At 43.9% G+C, this 20,945-nt stretch overlaps 1 protein-coding gene across 2 annotated transcripts in view; it reads right to left on the reverse strand.

The window, feature by feature from the left end:
* Window positions 1–299: 299 nt before the first annotated feature.
* tmprss15 (transmembrane serine protease 15) overlaps window positions 300–20,945 on the reverse strand; it is a 35,720-nt gene continuing 15,074 nt past the window's right edge. For both annotated transcript variants that reach the window (XM_014329925.2, XM_042215027.1), the window contains 16 exons: window positions 18,983–19,127; window positions 18,759–18,900; window positions 15,387–15,476; window positions 15,137–15,262; window positions 14,886–15,026; window positions 14,126–14,236; window positions 13,689–13,812; window positions 13,369–13,464; window positions 8,622–8,671; window positions 8,470–8,544; window positions 8,247–8,391; window positions 7,971–8,152; window positions 7,801–7,893; window positions 2,654–2,793; window positions 892–946; window positions 300–791 (listed from right to left, as the gene is read on the reverse strand). In XM_014329925.2, the coding sequence (XP_014185411.1) occupies window positions 658–791; window positions 892–946; window positions 2,654–2,793; window positions 7,801–7,893; window positions 7,971–8,152; window positions 8,247–8,391; window positions 8,470–8,544; window positions 8,622–8,671; window positions 13,369–13,464; window positions 13,689–13,812; window positions 14,126–14,236; window positions 14,886–15,026; window positions 15,137–15,262; window positions 15,387–15,476; window positions 18,759–18,900; window positions 18,983–19,127 (1,849 nt within the window). In that variant the 3' untranslated portion in view covers window positions 300–657. The remainder of the gene's footprint in view (window positions 792–891; window positions 947–2,653; window positions 2,794–7,800; window positions 7,894–7,970; window positions 8,153–8,246; window positions 8,392–8,469; window positions 8,545–8,621; window positions 8,672–13,368; window positions 13,465–13,688; window positions 13,813–14,125; window positions 14,237–14,885; window positions 15,027–15,136; window positions 15,263–15,386; window positions 15,477–18,758; window positions 18,901–18,982; window positions 19,128–20,945) is intronic.

The raw sequence follows: 20,945 nt of genomic DNA on the forward strand, positions 1-20,945 counted from the left end.
CTGGGACAGGAGGAGGTGCGGAGGGTCAGAGTAACAGAGGAGGTGCAGAGGTTCGGAGTGACAGAGGAGGACGCTGGGACAGGAGGAGGTGCGGAGGGTCTTAGTAACAGAGGAGGTGCAGAGGATTTGAGTAACAGAGGAGGACGCTGTGACAGGAGGAGGTGCGGAGGGTCAGAGTAACAGAGGAGGTGCAGAGGTTCGGAGTGACAGAGGAGGACGCTGTGACAGGAGGAGGTGCGGAGGGTCTTAGCAACAGAAACTAAGCATACCAAACCAGTTATTGTCATTCATCACAAGGATTCAATTTGTTGAATTTCATTTATTTTGTTTAGACTGATACAAACAGAGAAGAGATTTTAGAATCACAGATTTGATATTTTCTCTGCATTCAACACATTTCTGTTCTGGTTGTTACTGATAAACATAAAAAGTTGAACGCATCTTTTTGGTCACTGTATTCTGCTGCCACCTGCTGACAGAGTTGGATATTACGCCATAATGAAAGTTTTAGAATAAAATCTTTATTTCATAGACTTGATTAATCAGATCTTTATTTGAAACAATCAAACTTGATTGATTTCTCTTTGGAAATGTGTTTCCATCTAGTCAGCTGTTAGTGTGTCATGTGACTCTTTTATAATCGGAACACGTGGAAGGTCACAGTGGATCTTTAAAGTGTGATGAAGAGGAGGAACGTCGGGTCTGAGCGACCCAGGAAGCAAAGGCTGAGACTCGAGCATAGACTCCGGGTTTCTGAGGAAGTCCACAGCCTGCGCCAAATGAGGTCACACCTGTGAGGAACCAATCAGAGAGCAGCGTTCCGTCAAACCTAATGTGAGGCTTATATCTATATTCTGTGTGTGTGTGCGTGTCTGTGTGTGAGACACCAACCAATCAGAGTCCAGCTTCCATCATCCAGACACATCAGAGGACCACCAGAGTCGCCCTGAAAACACCACATTTAAACTTACACACTTACAGCTTACAGACCATCAGCACTGAGAGCACAGCCTGAGAGTCACATCCATGTTACAGGTTCATCCTTTACTCAGTACGACATGCAAAAGAATCAGAATCTGAACACTTTATTAATCCCTGAAGAAATGATGTGTTTACAGTCACTCTGAGACGATAAGAGGAACAGGCTGAATTATATAATACAATGTGTTATAACGTTACAAAATATAAGAAAGAGCTCTAATATATACAAATAAGTCAATTATAAATATCCAGAATATTACTGTGTGACTGACATGTGACTCTAACCTGTAAAACCTTGTTATTTTACTGTGGAGCGTGTGCAGGTAGTGAGGTTGTAACTACTGCACTGTGTGCTGTGCATTAGATGGAGGAGTTGTACAGCCACTGGCAGGAATGATTTCCTGTGTTGTTTAGTAGTGTATTATGGGTAATCTCAGTCTCCCACTGAGCGTGCTCCTGTGAGTGGCCAGCATGTCATGGAGTGGGTGGGAGGTCCAGCATTGTCCTTATCTTGGACAATATCCACCTCTTAGACACCACCCTAAGGGAGTCTGGCCCCACAACGTTACTAGGTTTGTGATCAGTTTATTGAGCCTGTTGGCATCGGCGACCCCCAACTTGCTGCTCCAGCATGCAGCAGCAGAGAGGATAGCACTGGCCCCAACAGACTCATAGAAAATCCTGAGCATTGTCAGACAGATGTTGAAGGACTTCAGAGAGTCTGGCCCTTCCTGTATAGTGCAATGGTGTTTTAAACCCAGTACAGTTTGTTATCTACGTGTGCTCTAAAGTATTTATAGTCCTCCACCATAAAAGGGGGTCATACGTTTGCTTGTCCTCCAAAGACTGAACTATACAAACTGAAGTGAATGCTGCAGTACTTCTGTATAAAGAACTGCCGTTAGGTCCAGACGCTGCACATGTACCTTCATCTGTCCCTGCAGTCTAAAGAAGAGCTGAGGAGGTGACATGCAGAGTGTGTTGTTCAGATATGAATGGTGTCCTCCTTTGGTGTACAGTAACCTGATGACATAGGGTGGATGTTTAAGGGTTTCTGACTCAGCCCAGCACAGAGTAACCACCATTCGAGTGGATACAGTGGGTGAGAGTGTGTAAACATCTGCATGAGCTGAATAATGAATTTGATATTGTAGGAAAGTTTTTTTTGCATGAGTTTGAACTATCTGAACGGTAAGTACTGGGTAACACCTTCTCCTCTGTCAGTAAGTTTTCGTCAGTGAGCTGAGAGTTATTCAGGGTCTGTTTGGAGGGCTCCGGTTGGTTCTTCCTGATAAAGGCTCTGAGTTCTGGTCACTGATTAAATTGATGCTGTTTAGTTCAGGACCTCTGAGGGTAAAACCTTCATTCTTTTAGCTGGTTCACCTCAGAGGTTCTTCTCACCTGTCTAACAGCCCTCCACCTTATTCTCTGTCTCCACCTGTCTACTGAGGTGATGAAAACTATTTTTAAAGTTTTTACAGCTTCTCCTACTCTGCGACACTGAGTTGAATGTTTGTGCTGTTGTTGGAGTCAGAGGATCTAGAACGTTCCTAGTTTTGAATAAGCTGAAGCTTTAGGCCTAAGACTTTAAGCTCTGATCTTTTGGTGCCCAAACTTTAGCATTACCCTGTCTGTGTTATGGTGGATGTTTGGAGTCCAGGTGAGAGGTTACCTGACAGGAGTCGACCCCTCCCTCTTGGTATCCGGCACAGAGCATGCTGGAGGTGATGGTGTACTCGGGTAGCTGCTGTTGACACAGATCCTGATCCACCAGTGGAATCTCGGCTTCCTGGAGAACATTGGGGAGAGAACCTGAGAGAGAGAGATAGGAAGTGAGAGTGACTGCTAACATGGACTCTACAATAAAGATGACTGCAGTGGTGTCATCCAGTGGTTTTCAAAGTGCAACAGCCCCAACATTTTGGGATTTTTTTGCTTCAGAGAGCGGACATATTTGTACAAGAGGGTAGCGTGTGTTACGGAATAAATATATATTCTTAGTGCTTATTTTCTGTTTATATTGTTTTATAGAGCCCAGTATAGAAGAAACGGCACTTTGAGTTAAAATGTGTGGTAAAGGTCACAGAGTACTGTGTAAGACAGGAAACTCTGCACGCTTTGTGCAGGCCTGCAGAGTACAGGAAGTGAAACTAGGTAGAGTGCAGAGCAGGAGTTGTTTTGATCGAAACTATGTGTGACTATGTGTGACGTATAACAGAACTATATTATACGCATTTGGCTTGTAATGCTATAGATTTGCTCAGGATTTGGCCTGTGCTCATCCCTTTCCGGAAAGTAATGCTTGAATAAAATAATAATTATTTTTGACCACACTGAGTCGGAGTCTTTCTCTGTCAGTAAAAGAATATCAAAGAACTGAATTTGATAATTGGTGCTGTGAACCTGGATTCTTTTATGGCTGAGAGGACAAATTTGGTCCAAGGTGGGATCGTGAAATGAGGCAAACAGAGGACCGGTCCAAATTTAAAGGTAGGTAATTTAATTAATATTTTAATTAATTAATATTTGTTTAAAAAAAAAAAAAGCAAAGTGTGCGTATTGGATGAATTCTAAATTATCTGTTCGCCGAGTTAATGATCTTCACCATTAAATTGGCTCAGTAGTGGTGAAATTAAACTAAATTATAAAATTGTTTCAGTAGATTTCTGGTAAATGTCCATGGTGAGTTTGGGGTAATTTGTGACAATAAAAGTAAAGTCTGGGGAAATATCTAATGAAAATTTATTGCTGTTAATGTTGGGGTAAATTTTAAAGTTGATGGGTTGTGTGTAATGTGAATTGTGTTGTGTCAGCCAAGAAAAACAGATTAGAGTAGGGAATTGAGCATTTGTTTCAGGGTTGGTCCCTTTTGGTCAGAAGGCTAGGCCTGGACATCAGTAAACTGGTGGTTAGAGTCCCAGTTAAATTAATTTCAGGACTGGAGTGGGACTCCTAAGAGTGCACACAAGTTCAGGGGTGAGAAACCCCCCCCCTTTGTTTTGGATGCAGGGCAAGGTCCTGCAGCGTCAGGTCATCTCAGTTAGCCACTGCCAAGACTTGGGACTTTGGTTAACGGCCAGTGGTCAGGGACCACTTTCTGTGCATTGTTTGAGTGAAGAGGCCGGGCCTCAGGCGTGACCACCTCAATGTAGAGTGGCGGGTGAAGCGAAGAGAGCCGAGAAAGTAAAGCTTCCGGTCAAGCTGCGGGAAACGCTTTTAAATTAATATAGGACTTAGAAATCTGGCCCCTGTCCGGGACAGAAACGGGTTAATTGATCAGCAGGTGAGACCTGGGCGTATAGGCTTTTAAAGTTGTCGAAATTGTGTAGGAACACTGGTACCAGGGAAGATGATGTAAAGTGTGTTATGGAAATGGAAATAATGTATCTTGGCATTTGGTGTCTTTATAAACGTGTGAATATATAAGGGAAGTGTAAAATTGTTCTTTGGATGAATGGTCAGAAGTGCATGTTGTTTTGAAAGTGTGATAGAAAAGGGTGTGGCGTGTGTGTGAGAAGATTTGTTAAATGAGTTGAGTGAAGTGTGCTAAAATGCTGCTGAAAGGATTGTGTGAACTGTGCTGCAGAGCTGCGCTAAGAGAATGTTGACGTGTGTTGACAAACTGTTAATTGTGCTGAAGATTTGTGCTAAAGGAATTCTGCTAATTATGCTGAGGACTTTGATGCGAAGGATTTCTCTTGGTTAATGCTTGCAAATGTAAAGAGCTTAGTATATATATGTGTGAAGCTGTTCAGCTTGCGTGTGTGGCTGAGGGTGCATTCTTTTTATATAAAAATGAGTAGAATTACAGAGGGTACAGTATATAGAGTGTGAACATAAAACAAGAGTTCGATTAGGCTGTAGGAATTGATGAAAATGCAGTGAAGTGTGTGTGTGTGTCTGTAAGAAGCACAGAAGCACTGGGAGAGTGTGTGTGTCTGTGACAGGAAGTGAAATGTTTGTAGGCAGTGTGCAGGAAATTGCCTGATGTGTGTGCAACGTGAGAGAGAGAAAGATGTCTTAAAATCTAGATAGAAGAATTAGAGAAATGAAAGGAAATGATATTAAATAAATGTCTTAGTGTGTTAATACAGGTGCCCATGGACTTGGCTCAGCCTTGTGGAACAGTACAGCGGCCAGAACAAAATCATAGTTTAACTTAATTGGGACGACAAACAGTCCAGGCTTTGGCTGAAATTTCACAGCTTCACCGCTCATCCTGTCCTTATCCTGTGAAGAAGCTTAAAGGATGGTCAATCTCTTTCTGAAGACAGACAGAGCAACACCGTGAACTTGAAGAATTAACAGCAGGCAACAAACAGACAGCAGGACTGACCTAAAACACTGAAGGGTCCAGCAGAAAGTAATGCTTGAATAAAATAATAATTATTTTTGACCACACTGAGTCTTTCTCTGTCAGTAAAAGAATATCAAAGAACCGAATTTGATATGTGCTAACTTATCAGCTGCTAACTTAGTTATAAGTCGGCATCCACAGACTGTAGGTGAGCATGATATCACTTGCTCAGCAGTAACATCCATTGCTTCAGTCTTAGCTGCTGCAGGTTAAACCACTCCAGCTCCTTTTTGCTTGTGTTAATGCTAGCACCATTTTGCTGTGTCAACCTGCCTTTACCATACTATAAGACTATTCCTTATTCAATTCAATTCAATTTTATTTATATAGTGCCAAATCACAACAAAAGTCGCCTCAAGGCGCTTCATAGGTACAGACCCAACAATCATATGACCGCCTATGAGCAGCACTTTGGCGACAGTGGGAAGGAAAAACTCCCTTTTAACAGGAAGAAACCTCCAGCAGAACCAGGCTCAGGGAGGGGCGGGGCCATCTGCTGTGATTGGTTGGGGTGAGAGAAGGAAGACAGGATAAAGACATGCTGTGGAAGAGAGACAGAGATTAATAACAGATATGATTCAATGCAGAGAGGTCTGTTAACACATAGTGAGTGAGAAAAGTGACTGGAAAGGAAAAACGCTATCTCTTTTTTTTTTTTTTCTTTTTTTTTTGCCTGTCCCGTTTGGCTCTTTTGCCATCAGAATTGTTGTCTAAAGGCAAAGAAAGATACCCAACGGATTTTACTTTACCAAACTGACCATCCCAGCCTTGCCGTAATGGTCCCTTTGATTCACCTTTTATTGTTTATTTTATTTTCACTTACTGAATACGGGACAGACTTGACTGGGGGAAAGAAGGGGAGAAAGAAAGAGGGAAAGAGAAACAGCTGAGAAGAGGGACGGGGGAGAAGGGCAAAAGACAAAAACCAACAGAACGGGCAGAGAAAAAAAATGCATATATCAATAACGCTATCTCCTATAATAACACTTAGTTCACAGGTGACCCCTTTCACTCCGCCCACCACCTGTTTGACCTGCTGGTTGGTGCCTCAGGTCAATCAGCTCATGTCCCTCCAGACTCACTAACAGCTTCTTCCCCTGAGCCATTCGGACTGTTAACAAACACTATTCCCCACACCTTCTCCTGCCCACCTGCCCACCAATCTGAGCCATGGTCTGAGTAACTCTCATCACTCACGCCACTAAGTGGTTAGGGCAAGTCCTTTTGCACTACTTTCAAGCACTTTGCAACTTGTTCTGTATTTTGTACCTTTCAATTGTTTTTTTTTTCTTTTTTTTAGGAAATATATTTCTCTTGATTGTTCCCTAATCCTGATTGGATCTATTTTGAATTGTCGGAATTACATCTTGTTATAATAACCAGTACAGTTCTGTTTCATTCATTCCTATTAAATATTATCTGTAGGGAGAATATTGGAGAATATGTAATTCAAAATACTATCTTCCAAGCAGAGACAGAATTTACAATTAACCTGAATAAAGCGTTTGTTTAGAGTTTGTGCTGCAGATGTGGAAGCATTGTACATCCCAATCCAGTATCATAACAAAACTACATTATTTTAGCAAAGAATTATAAGAATTATAATGTTACTGAATTTACGTTTACCCTTAGCCAGCAGTTTTAAATTTCCCTCAGTGTCGCCTGCTCTGGCCCCTGGAAGACAATTGACTATGGTTGCCGGTGTCTCTAGCTTCAAATGTCTGAGAACAGAATGACCAATTACCAGAGTCAGTACGCTACCTTCGGCTGCATCAGCTACAGGGGCTAGCTACGGGTGAATGAAGGGTGCGAAGCAGAGTCTCCAATTCAGTAATCCTGGCCTCCAGAGCTGCAAATATGCTACATTTGTTACAGGTATCATTACTGCCAAAGGAGGCGGAGGTGTAACTGACACAATGAGCAGGAAAGTGCAGGAGGGACAGGTGAAGAGGCCATGCTGCTAGCGAGTCGGCTACGAGCTAAGCTAAGATAGAGAATCAGTAAAGACACAGTGAGTGAATACTTTGGCTATAAATTAGGGAGTGAGTACACAGAGAGTGTGCTTCGGATGAAGCACGTGAAGATTATACTATGAAATAACAATTTATCTATAAGTTTTTAATTAAATTGCTACACAGACAAGCTACACAAAAACACCACTGTGTGTTGGAACCAATGACTGTATAAAACCAATGACTTTTATACAGTCACTGGTTGGAACAGAAACAGGAAGTGATACTCTACCGCAGAGAGCGAGAAACCAAGTAACAGCGCCACCCAAAAAGGTAATCATAATAATAAGCCTTAATTTAATTTAAATACGCAAGTTATAAAAGCATCCTCCCCCTGTACAGGTGTTATGAAGAAGTTCATTGGTAATGAACTTTATGATAGAGAACAGGTGGACCTGTACAGGACGAGACTGTGGAGGTCAAAGGTTGTGCAACCTGGTGCTTGGTTACCGTCAGTGTTTCGGCCCCAGCCAGCGATGAAACATTTTCTTCCTGCTGTGAAATTCTGACCTTCAGGTGGTAAACACACTGGCTGGACCCACTCTGAAACACACACGCACATTTATCAGCGCCCTGCAGCCTGCCTCCACCCATACCTGTGTTTTTGTGCCGTTACTGACGGGTGAAGTTGATTGGCTGCTGCAGATGCATCATGGCGATGTCGGCCTGTTTGGTCCGTCTGTTGTACTGCTCATTGAAGATGATGCGATCGACTTGTCGGGTCTGAACAGCCTCTGAGGTTTGATCATTCTGAGCGTGAAGACCGAGAACCGCCGACCATGATTGGAGGTCAACGTTCTTCCTGCAGAGACAGACGTGCACCTACGTCTTCATGTCCAACATCAACATTAACACTTGTTAGCGCCCCATGCAGGCAGCAGCTGTGAGCCTCTCACCCATAAACGCAGTGAGCCGCAGTCAGCAGCCAGTCACTGCCAATCACTGAGGCTCCACAGGCATGACGTCCCCTCCACTGAAGAGACACTATCCACGGCCATGCACCCTCCTCAGCATTAACCCCGCCCACCACTCGGCCAGCACCTGACAGTTAGCACAATGTGACTACAGTCAGGCTGAAACACGATCAGGATCATGGGTTCAGGTCATTCATACTCTCACCTTCATCACCAGGTGTCCTGTGCTCTGATTGGTCTGCCTCCCTTGAGACATTTGTGACCTGACGGACTCCACACGCTGAAACACGTTTCATTTCATACATAAACATAAATTCACTGAGCCTGAAACATGTCTGCATTTCTGAGAGTACTCACGCTGGTTATTACAGGCCAGTGACATCACTTCCTCTCTGTGGCAAGTTTCACTGTAACACAACAAGCATTAACATCCACAAAGAAGGTCATGAAAAAGACCTGACCCAAGAGCATGTTTTGTGAGGTCAAAGGTTAGGGAAAAGTGGCAGAGTCCTGTACATCATATTTCTTGAAAAAGTTGTCGCCCCCCCCAGCTTCAGTTACACCTCAATGACCATAATCTCTATGAACAATTTCAGTCTGGTTTCCACCCCAATCATAACACAGAAACTGCTTTGTTAAGGATTACCTATGACCTTCTGATGGCAGCTGATTCTGATCTCCTATCCATCCTCATTTTTCCTGGTCTTAGTGCGGCGTTTGATACCATTTCTCACAATATCCTGCTGAACCGGTTAGCATCCATTAGCATTAGTCATACCCCCCTTGCCTGGTTTGCCTCATATCTCTCAGACCGCACTCAGTTTATCCAATTGAAATTACACTCTTCATGTCTCTGTCCTGTTTCTGCTGGTGTGCCACAGGGTTCAGTATTAGGGCCTCTTTTATTCATCATCTACATGCTCCCTCTTGGTCATATATTCCAAAAATATAATATCAATTTTCATTGTTATGCTGATGACACCCAGATCTACATTTCTTCTAAACCCGATTCATCCCTCCCACCTACCTCCCTCTCAAACTGTCTTATTGAGATTAGATCATTGTTCTCCTCCCATTTTCCTAAACCTAACAGTAATAAAACAGGTTTTACTTGTTGGCACAGCCTCTATCTTAACCAAATCCCACAGTTTTTCCATTAACACTGAAAATTCTCCTACCCTTCCCCGGTTTGCATACTTCCACTTACATAATATTACCTGACTCCGTCCCTTCCTTCCTCCCCATACTGCTGCCATCCTCGTCCATAGTCTTAGTACTTCCTGGACTGATTACTGTTGTTCCCTCTTATTTGGTCTCCCTAATAAATCCCTTCATAAACTTCAACTTCTTCAAAATTGTGCAGCTCAGGTCTATTACCCCAATTCTTCAGCAGTTTCACTGGTTATCCATAGAAGCCAGGATAAACTTTAAAATCTTACTTCTCACGTACATTTAGGAAAACTCACCTAAATGTTCATCTCCTCTACCTAAAGGACCTTTTAGCTTCTTTTAATAATGCTATCAGAGATGCGAGGGCTGCCTATTTCTCACATTTGGTTACAAAGAGCAGAGGTAATCCTAAGGTGCTTTTTAACACCATTAGTGACATTGTTACTCCTGCTCTACCTGTGGCTCCTATTTCATCTAATGAAGACTGAACATTTTCTTTATTTTCTGCTTGCAAAGATTAATAACATAGGAATAACTTCTTGTCATTCAGCACCTGTTATCTCAATCCCCACCCCATCTTGGCCCGTCATCTTGGATACTTTCTCTCCTGTTTCACTACCTGAGCTGGTAAAACTAGTGAATTCAGTGAAAGCATCCTCTTGTCCTCTTGACACTGTACCTGCATCATTATTCAAAAATGTCTTCCAGGTTATTGGTCCATCTGTGCTCACTCTAATCAACTCTTTACTGGCGTCTGGTATAGTTCCAGTTTATTTTAAAAAATGCTGCTATTCTCCCGCTTTAAAAAAGACCTCAGCTAGACCCCTCTGTTTGGAACAGCTACAGACCAATCTCCAAAGTACCGTTAATCACTAAGCTTCTAGAAAAGGTTGTGCCTAAGCAACTTATAGCGGCTCTGGACAAACATAGCATTTTTGATAAGTTTCAGTCCGGCTTTCCATGAGCTCACTCCACAGAAACAGCTCTTCTTTGGGTCTGTAGTGACATTTTGATGAGTAATGATGCAGGAAAATACTTGGTCCTCCTTATATTGGACCTCACATCAGCTTTTGACACTGTTGACCATCACATTCTCCTCGAAAGGCTTAAACACTGGGTTGGTGTATAGGGTACTGCCTTGGAGTGGTTCTCCTCATATCTACGTAACCGATCTTTTTCTGTGGTGGTCTCCGGTTTTAGGTCATCCTCTACCTCCCTTACTTATGGTGTCCCTCAGGGTTCGGTTTTGAGGCCTTTATTGTTTTTAATATATCTTCTCCCCCTCCAGCACATAATGGGCTCTTTTGAGGACATTTCTTATTACTGTTATGCTGATGATATTCAGTTGTACATCTCTTTTAAGCCCCAGGATTTATCTAAGCTTCAGCTTCTGAATGATTGCTTAGATTCCATCAAACGTTGGATGGCTGCAAATTTCCTCCAATTCACTGAGGGGAAAACTGAAGTCCTCATTTGCGCTCCGGACAGATTTTTATCCCAGATAGTGAAAGCCCTTGGTCCTCTCTCAGTGTATGTTAAATCCTCTATCAGGAATTTAGGTGTCACTTTTGACTCGACTCTCACATTGGATGGGCATGTGAAATCTCTGGTTCGGTCTTGTTTTTATCACTTAAGAAATGTGGCTAAGTTAAGCCCTATTTTAACTTGCCCTGAACTGGAGATAGCTATGTCACACAGTGGAAATTTGTATTTATCTTGTATATTGTTTTTATTCTGATTTGTAGTGTTTATTTATGAGTGTTTCTATTGCATGGTTTTATTCTGTTTCTATTGCATGGTTTTTAGTGTTTTATGTGACATGGTTTTTATCCACTGTGGACTGGCTGCACATGGGACAAATTAGCTGATAGGGACCACCTGCTGAGGCAGGGGTGTGTCCAGAGGTGGCCTATCAGCTGTGTAAAGACCTTTTAAAAACAGGCTAGCTGAGCACTGAAGGAGAGAGGCTGGAAGGTTAATGCGAGATGGCCAGTGTGATGCGGCGACCAAGTCCTGACCTCATGGAACGGCAACAGTAAGAGACAACGCGTGTGATTGGCAGCAGGGCAGAGGTTTACCTCTGCCTGCATTTGTGAGTAGGCTCTCTACTGTTGTTTACTGGGTGCAGCTGGATTGGGAGAGGGTCACCTTGGCCATGAGCCAGGGCTGCTTCTGGGACCATTGTTCTGGCCCCTATTTGTTATGTTGCAGGACACCGACGCAAGGGGAGCTGTGGCGGTGGTCACATCATGGATTCGGGTGCAGAACGCAAGCCGGGCTGGGAAGTGATGGGCCAGCGGAAGGACAAGAAGATGGGTGGCTCTTTCTTGTCTGCTGAAGACGGGGCTGGCGTGGACTCTGCTCTAAAGGAGGAATTCCTGGCCTGCTGATGGACCCATAATGAACATGTGGCCTAATTATAGCAGGGGGGGTTTTAGTGAATGTAGAAAATGGTAGTTTTACGGGTTTTAGAATTGTTTTTAGTAGAGAGCAAACATTTTATTACATACATTTTAAGGGTGTTTTTATTTGTGCTCCCTGGCCTAGTAATAAACTGTTTCTGATCAGACCTGCTTCCTCTCTGTGCCCGTGGTATCTGACTCGCTTGCTCCCCCTTGTATTTTAAAGAATCTTTCTTTTTAGCGTGACATTCTGGCGCGACCGCTTTAGTGTTCGCCGCGTGCTACAGCTATACATGCATTTATTTCCTCATGCTTGGATTATTGTAACTCTTTCTTTAATGTGTCTAAGCAAAGGTTCTCTGGATCGTCTGCAGGTTGTGCAAAACGCTGCAGCTAGGCTGTTGACAAAATCCTCCAAGTATTCACATGTGACACCATTGCTATTTCAGCTACACTGGCTTCCTGTTGAATTTAGAGTACATTTTAAGATCCTGGTCTTGACATTTAGAGCCTTGCATGGACTGGCACCAGCCTACATCTCCGATCTGCTACAGCCCGATGTCCCTAGCAGGTCCCTGAGGTCATCTGATCAGGGCTTACTTGCTATAAAACAGACTAAGATGAGAACTAAGGGTGATATGGCTGATTGTGACCCACACCCATTTTCACACCTTGGCTCTCATCAGGGGGTCCTTTTGTCCCTCTGTGGGGAAACTCCCACTAGGTTTATATCTGGGACTCTCCACCATTTGACCTTAGAACTGAAGAAGCTTCTCGGATGAGAGGTGAAACGTCTTCAAGCAACTTAAAGAAGTCCAGACGCTTTTCTTTCCAAGCTCCTTAGACTACGATGACCTGGATGACTGAGAACCTTCACAGACATATGGGTGATAGAGCTTCTGCCACTGTGGCCTCAAGACTCTGGAACTTTCTCCCTCATACATTAATAACTGTGGACTCTGTAGTTGTTTTTAAAAAACAACTAAAAACTCACCTTTTTAACAGTTTTTCGTTAAATTTCTGCCTGCTTTATATTGGATGTTTTACCTTTTTATATATTTGTTATCTTATGTGCAGCACTTTGTGATTCTGTCTAGAAAGGTGCTATATAAATAAAATTTTATTTATTATTTATTTATTATTTATAAGTGTATCCAAAGCTTGTCCTTCCTATCTGTGTGATCAGCTTCATATCACCACTGTTTCCCGCCCTCTCAGATCCTCACCTCCTATTCATCTTGTGGTTCCTGCTGCTTGTCTTACCACGATGGGGAACAGAGCCTTCGGTTCAGCTCCCCAGCTCTAGAACTCTCTTCCACCAGCCTTAAGAAATGCAGACTCTCTTCCCTTATCTACAGCTCAAAACACATCTGTTCAAGCCTGCTTATTCGCTTTAGTGCTGATTTTGTCTGTTGTCAAGCAATTTTAACTTATTTTATGTATTTCAATAACTATTTTCCTTTTTAGTTTTTCTTTTGTAAGGTAACCTTGGGTTTCTGAAAGGCGCCCTAGTTCTGGTTTGGTTCTGGTACCTGATGTCGGTTTTCAGTGTCCCATCATTGCTGATTGTGATGAGAGCAAACGGCGAGTCTTGTGGCCGAGCCGGCAGGAACGAGGCCTTCCCGGACCTGCAACAAATACCAGATCTGAGTCTACGGGCCTCTTCAACATTTCCTGTTTCTGTTGGAACCTTCAGTCCAGCTGGAACAATCAGGCTCACCTGACAGACAGATGTAAGAAAAAATTAGCTGTTCTTCAAAGTTTCCAGGATTTCTGTATTTAAAAATCAAACTGTGTTTAACACTCAAACAGTTTGACTAAAGTCCTCAAGCTTCCAGAGAGAAGTAGTTACCTGTATCCGAGGTACTGACAGGTGAAGTTAGACAGTTGAGAGCTCCAGGTGTCAGTGCACACCGTGAACAGAGAAGAGACAATTTGAACCTGAAGCCGACTGGAACCATTTACCTGCAACATAACTGATACACAAATTTCTTAAAACCTGAAGCAGAACAGGTGCTGTGGACAAACTGGGGTCACGTGACTCATTTAAGAAGATGTTAGAGAACTTCCTTGTCACTGTCTTTAGTGAACATCTGCTCGATGAGGTCATCCACCAACACCCACCAACACCAATCCACAAACACAAAAAGCTCCTACCGACATTAAATTATATAAAAATATTTACAGATGATTAGATTCTGTTTTGATTCACACACTTTGGGGGAAGCATGAAATCAAAATGACCTGATACTGTGTATTTATTATCAGTATTGATTATGAGTGACTTACCACATTTGGCTTCATCAGAGCTGTCGGGACAGTCGACCACACCATCACACTGATTGTTACCATGGATGCAACTTCCTGTCTGACACTGGAACTGACCATCAGCACACGGAGCTGTTCAAACGTCACATGAGCTGTCAGTAATCAATCAGTACATCTTTTGTCATGTTTACGTACCGGCAGGCAAGGAGAGAAGGACCCAAAATGCAGGTTTCAGTGAGGCAAAGTAGAACTCAAAATAACAGCTTTATTAGCAGGTAAACAGCGGACCAACTAAACTGGGAAAATACAAACTAACAGGCAGATACACACGGACGGAAAACAAAGTACAGAATGAAGGTGAGTAGACATTAACGATGCGACAGAGAACAAAGGTAACACAGGGCTAATATACATACGGCAGTAATCAAGGGATGAGGCAGAGGAGGGGAACACACCTGGGAGAAATCACAGCTGATGAGACAGGGGAATAGTAAACTGAGCACACTCACATAAGACACAGACCTTCACAATAAAACAGGAAACTCAGACACAGGGAACCAGACAAGACGCTGAACTGAACAGACAGATTCGCAAACAGACGGGGTGACGCCATAGACAGACAGAGATACAGACGCAGACTCAGAGGCAGACCAAAGAGAACTCAAACAATAATAATCATCATAATAATAAACTAGAAAATGATAATAATAAACTTAAAGCGCTGGGTCACCGACCCAGGACCATGACATCTTTGCTGTCTCTTCACGTGTGATGAGCTCACCTGGTGACCCCAGGTTGACCCCAGAGGTGAAGTTGGCTCTGAATCCTTTCCCAGAAACTGAACTGTCTGTATAGAACCACAGTGTAACTTGATTGGCTGTTGAGAAGAAGTCATGGGTGGGGCCATTTCCTGTGAGGACAGCTGGGTAAGACAAAAAGAGAGAAGTTATCACTTGGGTCAGCGTAAAATTCACTTGGACGTCTTCTGGTGAGGATAAAGCTGCAGAGGATTGTGGGTAAACACAACCTCACCCAGTAAGGTGGAGTTAGGCCCCGCCCCATCCCGCACTTCCACCATATCACTGGATGCTTCAATGTCAAAGTCCAGGAAGTGGAGCTGAATATTGTGACCTTCCCCAGCATGCAGAGTCCACAGACCTGCAACAGAACAGCATTATGAGTAATTACAACCTGCTGCCAGGTAAAAACGTCACACGTTCTCAAGTGAAACCAGTGATCATGTGTAAATACAGGTAGGCTGAAAGCAGACAGGTTTACTCACACTCTGCCCCATTCCCATAGGATTCTGGGTAGTTTGGTGTGTTGAATGTAGAGTTTGGCTCCCAGAGGTCAAACGGGCCTCCACAGTCAGCTGGACCGATCAGAGAACAGAGGTAGCAGAGTATCAGCATCACAGGTGTGTCATTTGATTGTTGGTTTTTTCTCTGTGTGTATTACTGTAGGGTCTACCTTACAATATAAAGCGCCTTGAGGTGACTGTTGTTATGATTTTGTGCTGTATAAATAAAATTGAATTTAATTGACTGGTACAAAGGACAATTACTGACATCATTAAATTATCAGACAAAAGATTCAGTTTACCTGCTATATCTTATCTGTATGGAAGTATGGTTATTTCTCACCTAGTCTGTGGTGGGGGTTCTCAGCTGGTATGTGGGTGGGGTTTGTTTCTCACTGCAAGCTCTGCATGCAGCGCTGCGGGGGCTTTTTGTTTTCCTCTGCTGGGATAACTTGTTTGGACACACCTTCTCATTTAATAGTTTTTCTTTATTTTCATGACTGTCTACATTGTAGATTCTCACTGAAGGCATTAAAACTATGAATGAACACATATGGAATTATGTAGTAAACAAAAGTATGAAGTAACTCCAAACATGTTTTATGTTTTAGATTCCTCCAAATAGCCACCCTTTGCTTTGATTACTGCTTTGCACACTCTTTGGCATTATCTCAAGGAACTTGAGGTGACTGTATATCAAAAAAAAATTCTGGTACTCTACCAGAGGCCTGAGAGCTTCAGGGTCCTGCAGTATCTTACCTGTTCCTAGGACAGAGATCTCTGATGTTGTTTCTGGGATCTGTTGGAGCCACTCGCCCAGTTTGGGGATCACTGAATGGTCTGATAACCACTGGGACCACTGTTACCTTCACCCTCCACATCTTCTCGAGCTCTTCTCTGAGCCCTTGGTACTTCTCCAGCTTCTGGTGTTCCTTTTTCGTGACGTTGCTAAAATTTGGTATAGCTACATCTATCACTTGGGATGTCTTCCTCTGCATGTCTACCACCACTATGTCCGGTTGGTTAGCCACCACCATTTTGTCCGCCTGTATCTGGAAGTCCCACAGGATCTTAGCTCGGTCATTCTCCACCACCCTTGGGGGCGTCTTCTGGACCTCCAGACCATATTCGGCATAGATGTTCCTGTACACTATGCCGGCCACTTGGTTATGGCGTTCCATGTATGCCTTGCCTGCTAGCATCTTGCACCCTGCTGTTATTTGCTGGATTGCCTCAGGGGCATCTTTACACAGCCTGCACCTGGGGTCTTGCCTGGTGTGATAGACCCCAGCCTCTATGGATCTTGTACTCAGAGCTTGTATCTGTGCTGCCATGATTAGTGCCTCTGTGCTGTCTTTCAGTCCGACTTTGTCCAGTCACTTTTAGAATTTCTGGATATCAGCCATCTCCGCTATCTGCTGGTGGTACATATTATGCAGGGGCCTGTCCTTCCATGAAGGCGCCTCCTCATCCTCCTCAATCTTGGGTTTCTACAGCCTGAGGTATTCACTGAGCACGGCTGGGGCCATCTTACTGATGTATTTGTGGATGTTTGTTGTCTCATCCTGGACCGTAGTGCTGACACTCACCAGTCCCGGCCTCCTTCCTTCCGCTTAGCGTACAGCCTCGGGGTGCTGAACTTGGGGTGAAACCCTCCATGCATGGTAAGGAGCTTTCTTGTCTTGATGTCAGTGGCTTCTATCTCCTCCTTTGGCCAACTTATTATCTCAGCAGGGTACCTGATCACAGGCAGGGCGTAGGTGTGCTGACTTCTTAGGACTTGCCTGACCCTCTGCATGTGCCTGTTCATCTTAGCCGCTATGACACGAGCTTCCACGTGGTACTGAGGCAGGTTATTGGTCGGTAGTTGGAGGGGACCAATCCCTTCTTGGGGTCCTTGAGGATCAGGACTGTCTGGCCTTTGGTTAGCCATTCTGGGTGTCTCTTGTCAACTAGCAGCTGGTTCATTTGTGCTGCCAGGTGCTCGTGGAGTGCAGTCAGCTTCTTTAGCCAGTAGGTGTGAACCATGTCATGGCCTGGTGCTGTCCAACTCTTCATACTGGAGACCCTTTCTTGGATATCTGCCACTGTGATGGTTACTGGACCCTGTTCAGGGAGGTTGCTGTGGTCTGCCCTCAGATCCACTAGCCACGGAGCATTGCTGTTATGGGTTACGTCCTTCCCCCATACGCTCTTCCAGTATTGTTCCGTCTCCAGCCTTGGTGGTGCTGTTCTCATATTGTTCCCTTGCCACTGAGAGTACACCTTTGCTGGTTCTGTGGAGAACAGCTGGTTTATTCTCCTGCCTTCAATCTCTCTGGTGTACCTCTTCAAGTGGGTGGCCAAGGCTGTGAGTCATTGCTTGGTAGTTTCCAAGGCCTCAGGTATGGACAGCTTGCTGTACTTCTTAGGCACCTTCTTCATCGCACTTTTCTGCAGCTCTGATAGTTGGCTAACCTCCCTCTGTGCTACCTTGATCTTAGCCTCTAGCCTCCTTGTCCATGCTGCCCCATGTGGCTGTTCAACTTATATCCAAGCATCCCACTGATCACTGCTGCCGTGGTGTAGATCAGCTTGTTAGTGTTGATAATCGTGGCTGTAGGTATCATCCGTAGTGCTGCATTAACATCATCTAGCAGACCTTCTGAGGGCACTTCATGTAGTCTTGGTAACTGGCTATGGGGGGGCCGTGGTTTCAAGCTTGGCCATGATCTTTCAGGTCAGTTCCTCTCACACTCAACGAGCCTTCTTTTGTCGCAATTGGGGCTTAGTACCCAATCTCGTGTGGGGGGGATGATATCTCCCCCCTGACCTGGCATCCTGACTCCTCCTTGCCGTAGCATTTGTGTTGTACCTCGTCAATCTCTAGCTGTGAGAGCAGTCCCTTCTTTCGAATGTTGGAACACCAAGCTAATAGTCTATCTATCTATCATCCATAACTATAGATAGATAAATACACACGCCATCAAACGATTTAACTCCCTGCTGCAGGTGCGGGGGAGGGGAAACAGGAGGACAGAGGGGGGCGGGACCAACTAAGCTGCAGTGTTTTTTGACTTACAATAGTTGAAATGTGCAACAAACTTTGGCTGTCTGCATCTCATCAATGAGTATATTTCACTAGTATTCTGATTTATTCTTATTATATATTCTGTATTTATATATGTGTGTGTGTGTGTGTATATATGCTATAGTTTTATGCCAATGTTCGTACTCTCTCATTCCCCTTTATTTGATATTCTAACTCTGCAACTTCTGTCGGTGTTCTGCTAATCTAATCTGATCTAATCTGATCTAATTTGATCTAATCTGATCTAATCTACTTGGTATGGGGAGGGGGGATTTTTTTCTCACCTGGTATGGGGGATGTGGTTGTTGGAGGTGGTACATTGGTGGGTTCAGGGGGGGCGGGCCCACAGGCATCAGAGGTCAGTGTGATGTCATCCAGAGCAATGTCATTCAACATCCCTCCTTTCTTCAGAGCTTCAAACGCCACCTTCAGAGGTCAGAGGTCATGCCAATGAATCACTTATTGATCACCTGACTGATCTGTGGACTTCCTGTGTGATTTCACTGACCATAGCCTCTGATGTCAGGTTAAGGGTCACCTGGCCATAGTTCCAGGTGTCGCCATAGTCACCATCTTTCTGGAATATGGTAACATCAGATTCCATCAGCAGCCGGACTCTGAGCTGGTGAACATCCTGTCCAAACATGTGGTACCTGCCCACAGAGTTATTCACCATAATCAGATCACATCTGTACGCTGATTGTGCAGTTTAATTCAGAGCAGCTTAAAATACCATGTAAGGCTGCCACTAAATTAACAGATTGCTTGGACAGGTTGAACACTTAGAAATGTAAAAATACATAAAAATGTTATGTAGAACTGTGAGGATCACTCTTCAAACCTTTGATCTGATTTAAATAAACACAAGGTAATTAGGAAGATAGAACCTAGCTGGGGAAAACAAAGCACAGGTGAACTAAATCAGACTAATGATATAGGGGAAGGAAAGCAGAACACAATGCACACTGGACAAGAGACTATCAAAATAAGACAGGAAGTAATGAACACAGTGACCCAGGCCTAGAGACACAAACTTGACCAGAGACAGAAGCCAAAAACACAGAGACAAGACTGAGGGTACGGAATAGGAATACAAAGGACCATGACAATGCCAGCCCACTCAGCTGAACCCACTCACCTGATACCCTATTATTAGCAATCAAGAGGCGCTCTATCTTCAACCGGGTCAAGTTGAACTACAAACACCACCAAGTGTGGTTCAATTTCTTACTCTTAAAACCCCCAAATTACTATCCAAAATATACAGAATGCTTTCTAAAACAGATGAATCAATATCACTTCCTATTGCAAAATGGGAAGCGGATTTATCAGTTAACTTAGACCTAAACTTCTGGTCTCAGATTTGCCTAAAAACCTTTCATCTAATTAGAAATCCCAGTCTTCAATTAATTCAATAAAAAATACTACATAGAGTGCACTATACAGGTTATCGGATGTTCAAGATGGGTTATACGTCTACCAACAACTGCTCACACTGCCAAACCAATACACCGGACAATTATATCCACGCTCTTTGGTTCTGTCCACCAGTTCAGAAGTTTTGGCGCGAGATATGTGAAGACTTATCAAGAACACACATGCATCAACACTACAATGTCAAGAGAAAATCCACGGGCGTTCAAAATAACATAGGCTCTGACTCAGTTTATCGCTCTGGATGATCAGCCACTGTCAGTCGTGGAAAACATAGGATTTTGCCGTCTTCTCAGCATACTCGAGACGCAATATGAGATTCCCAGCCACCCATACATCACGGGCATAATGGTGCCAACACATTTTGAAAAGGTAAAAAAAACACATGCATAATCTCATGCATCAGGTTTCAGCCTTAAGTTTCACTACAGACATTTGGACAAGCAGTGTGCGCTCGATGTCACGCCTCAGTTTAACGGCGCAGTGGATTGATGAGGAGTTTGTTCGTCATCAAGTCACACTACATGCAAAGTCGTTCAGGGGCTCGCACACTAGCTAAACCATCGCAGCTGCTTTTCAATAGCATGCCCCAGATGTGGGATATACTGAAGACGTCCATCCACATAGTGCTTCGGGACACTGCAAAAAATGTGATAAAGGCCATGAGTGATGGTGAGCTGCCCAGCCTACCTTGTACTGCTCACACTCTCCAGCTGGTTGTTCATGAGGGCCTTCTGTCACTGAAGAGTGTTGCTGATGTGGTGGCAGTTTGCCGCAAAATAGTTGGACATTTTAAACATTCTGCTCTGGCCAGCTCCCGTCTCAAATACATTCAATTACAGATCAACCAGCCTGAGAAACGGCTCCAGCAAGCTGTTCAGACCCACTGGAACAGCACGTTTTATATGATACAATCATTGATTGAGCAGAAACGGGCTCTGGGAATATTCGTGTCTGAATATGGACTCCCTGATACGCTCATGACTCACCAGTGGACATTGCTGGAGAAAGTGATATCTGTTCTGGGTCCATTCGAG

This window comes from Haplochromis burtoni, unplaced genomic scaffold (genome assembly GCF_018398535.1).
Source record: "Haplochromis burtoni strain Fernald_Lab_line unplaced genomic scaffold, NCSU_Asbu1 Contig_645, whole genome shotgun sequence".
NCBI lineage: Eukaryota > Metazoa > Chordata > Actinopteri > Cichliformes > Cichlidae > Haplochromis > Haplochromis burtoni.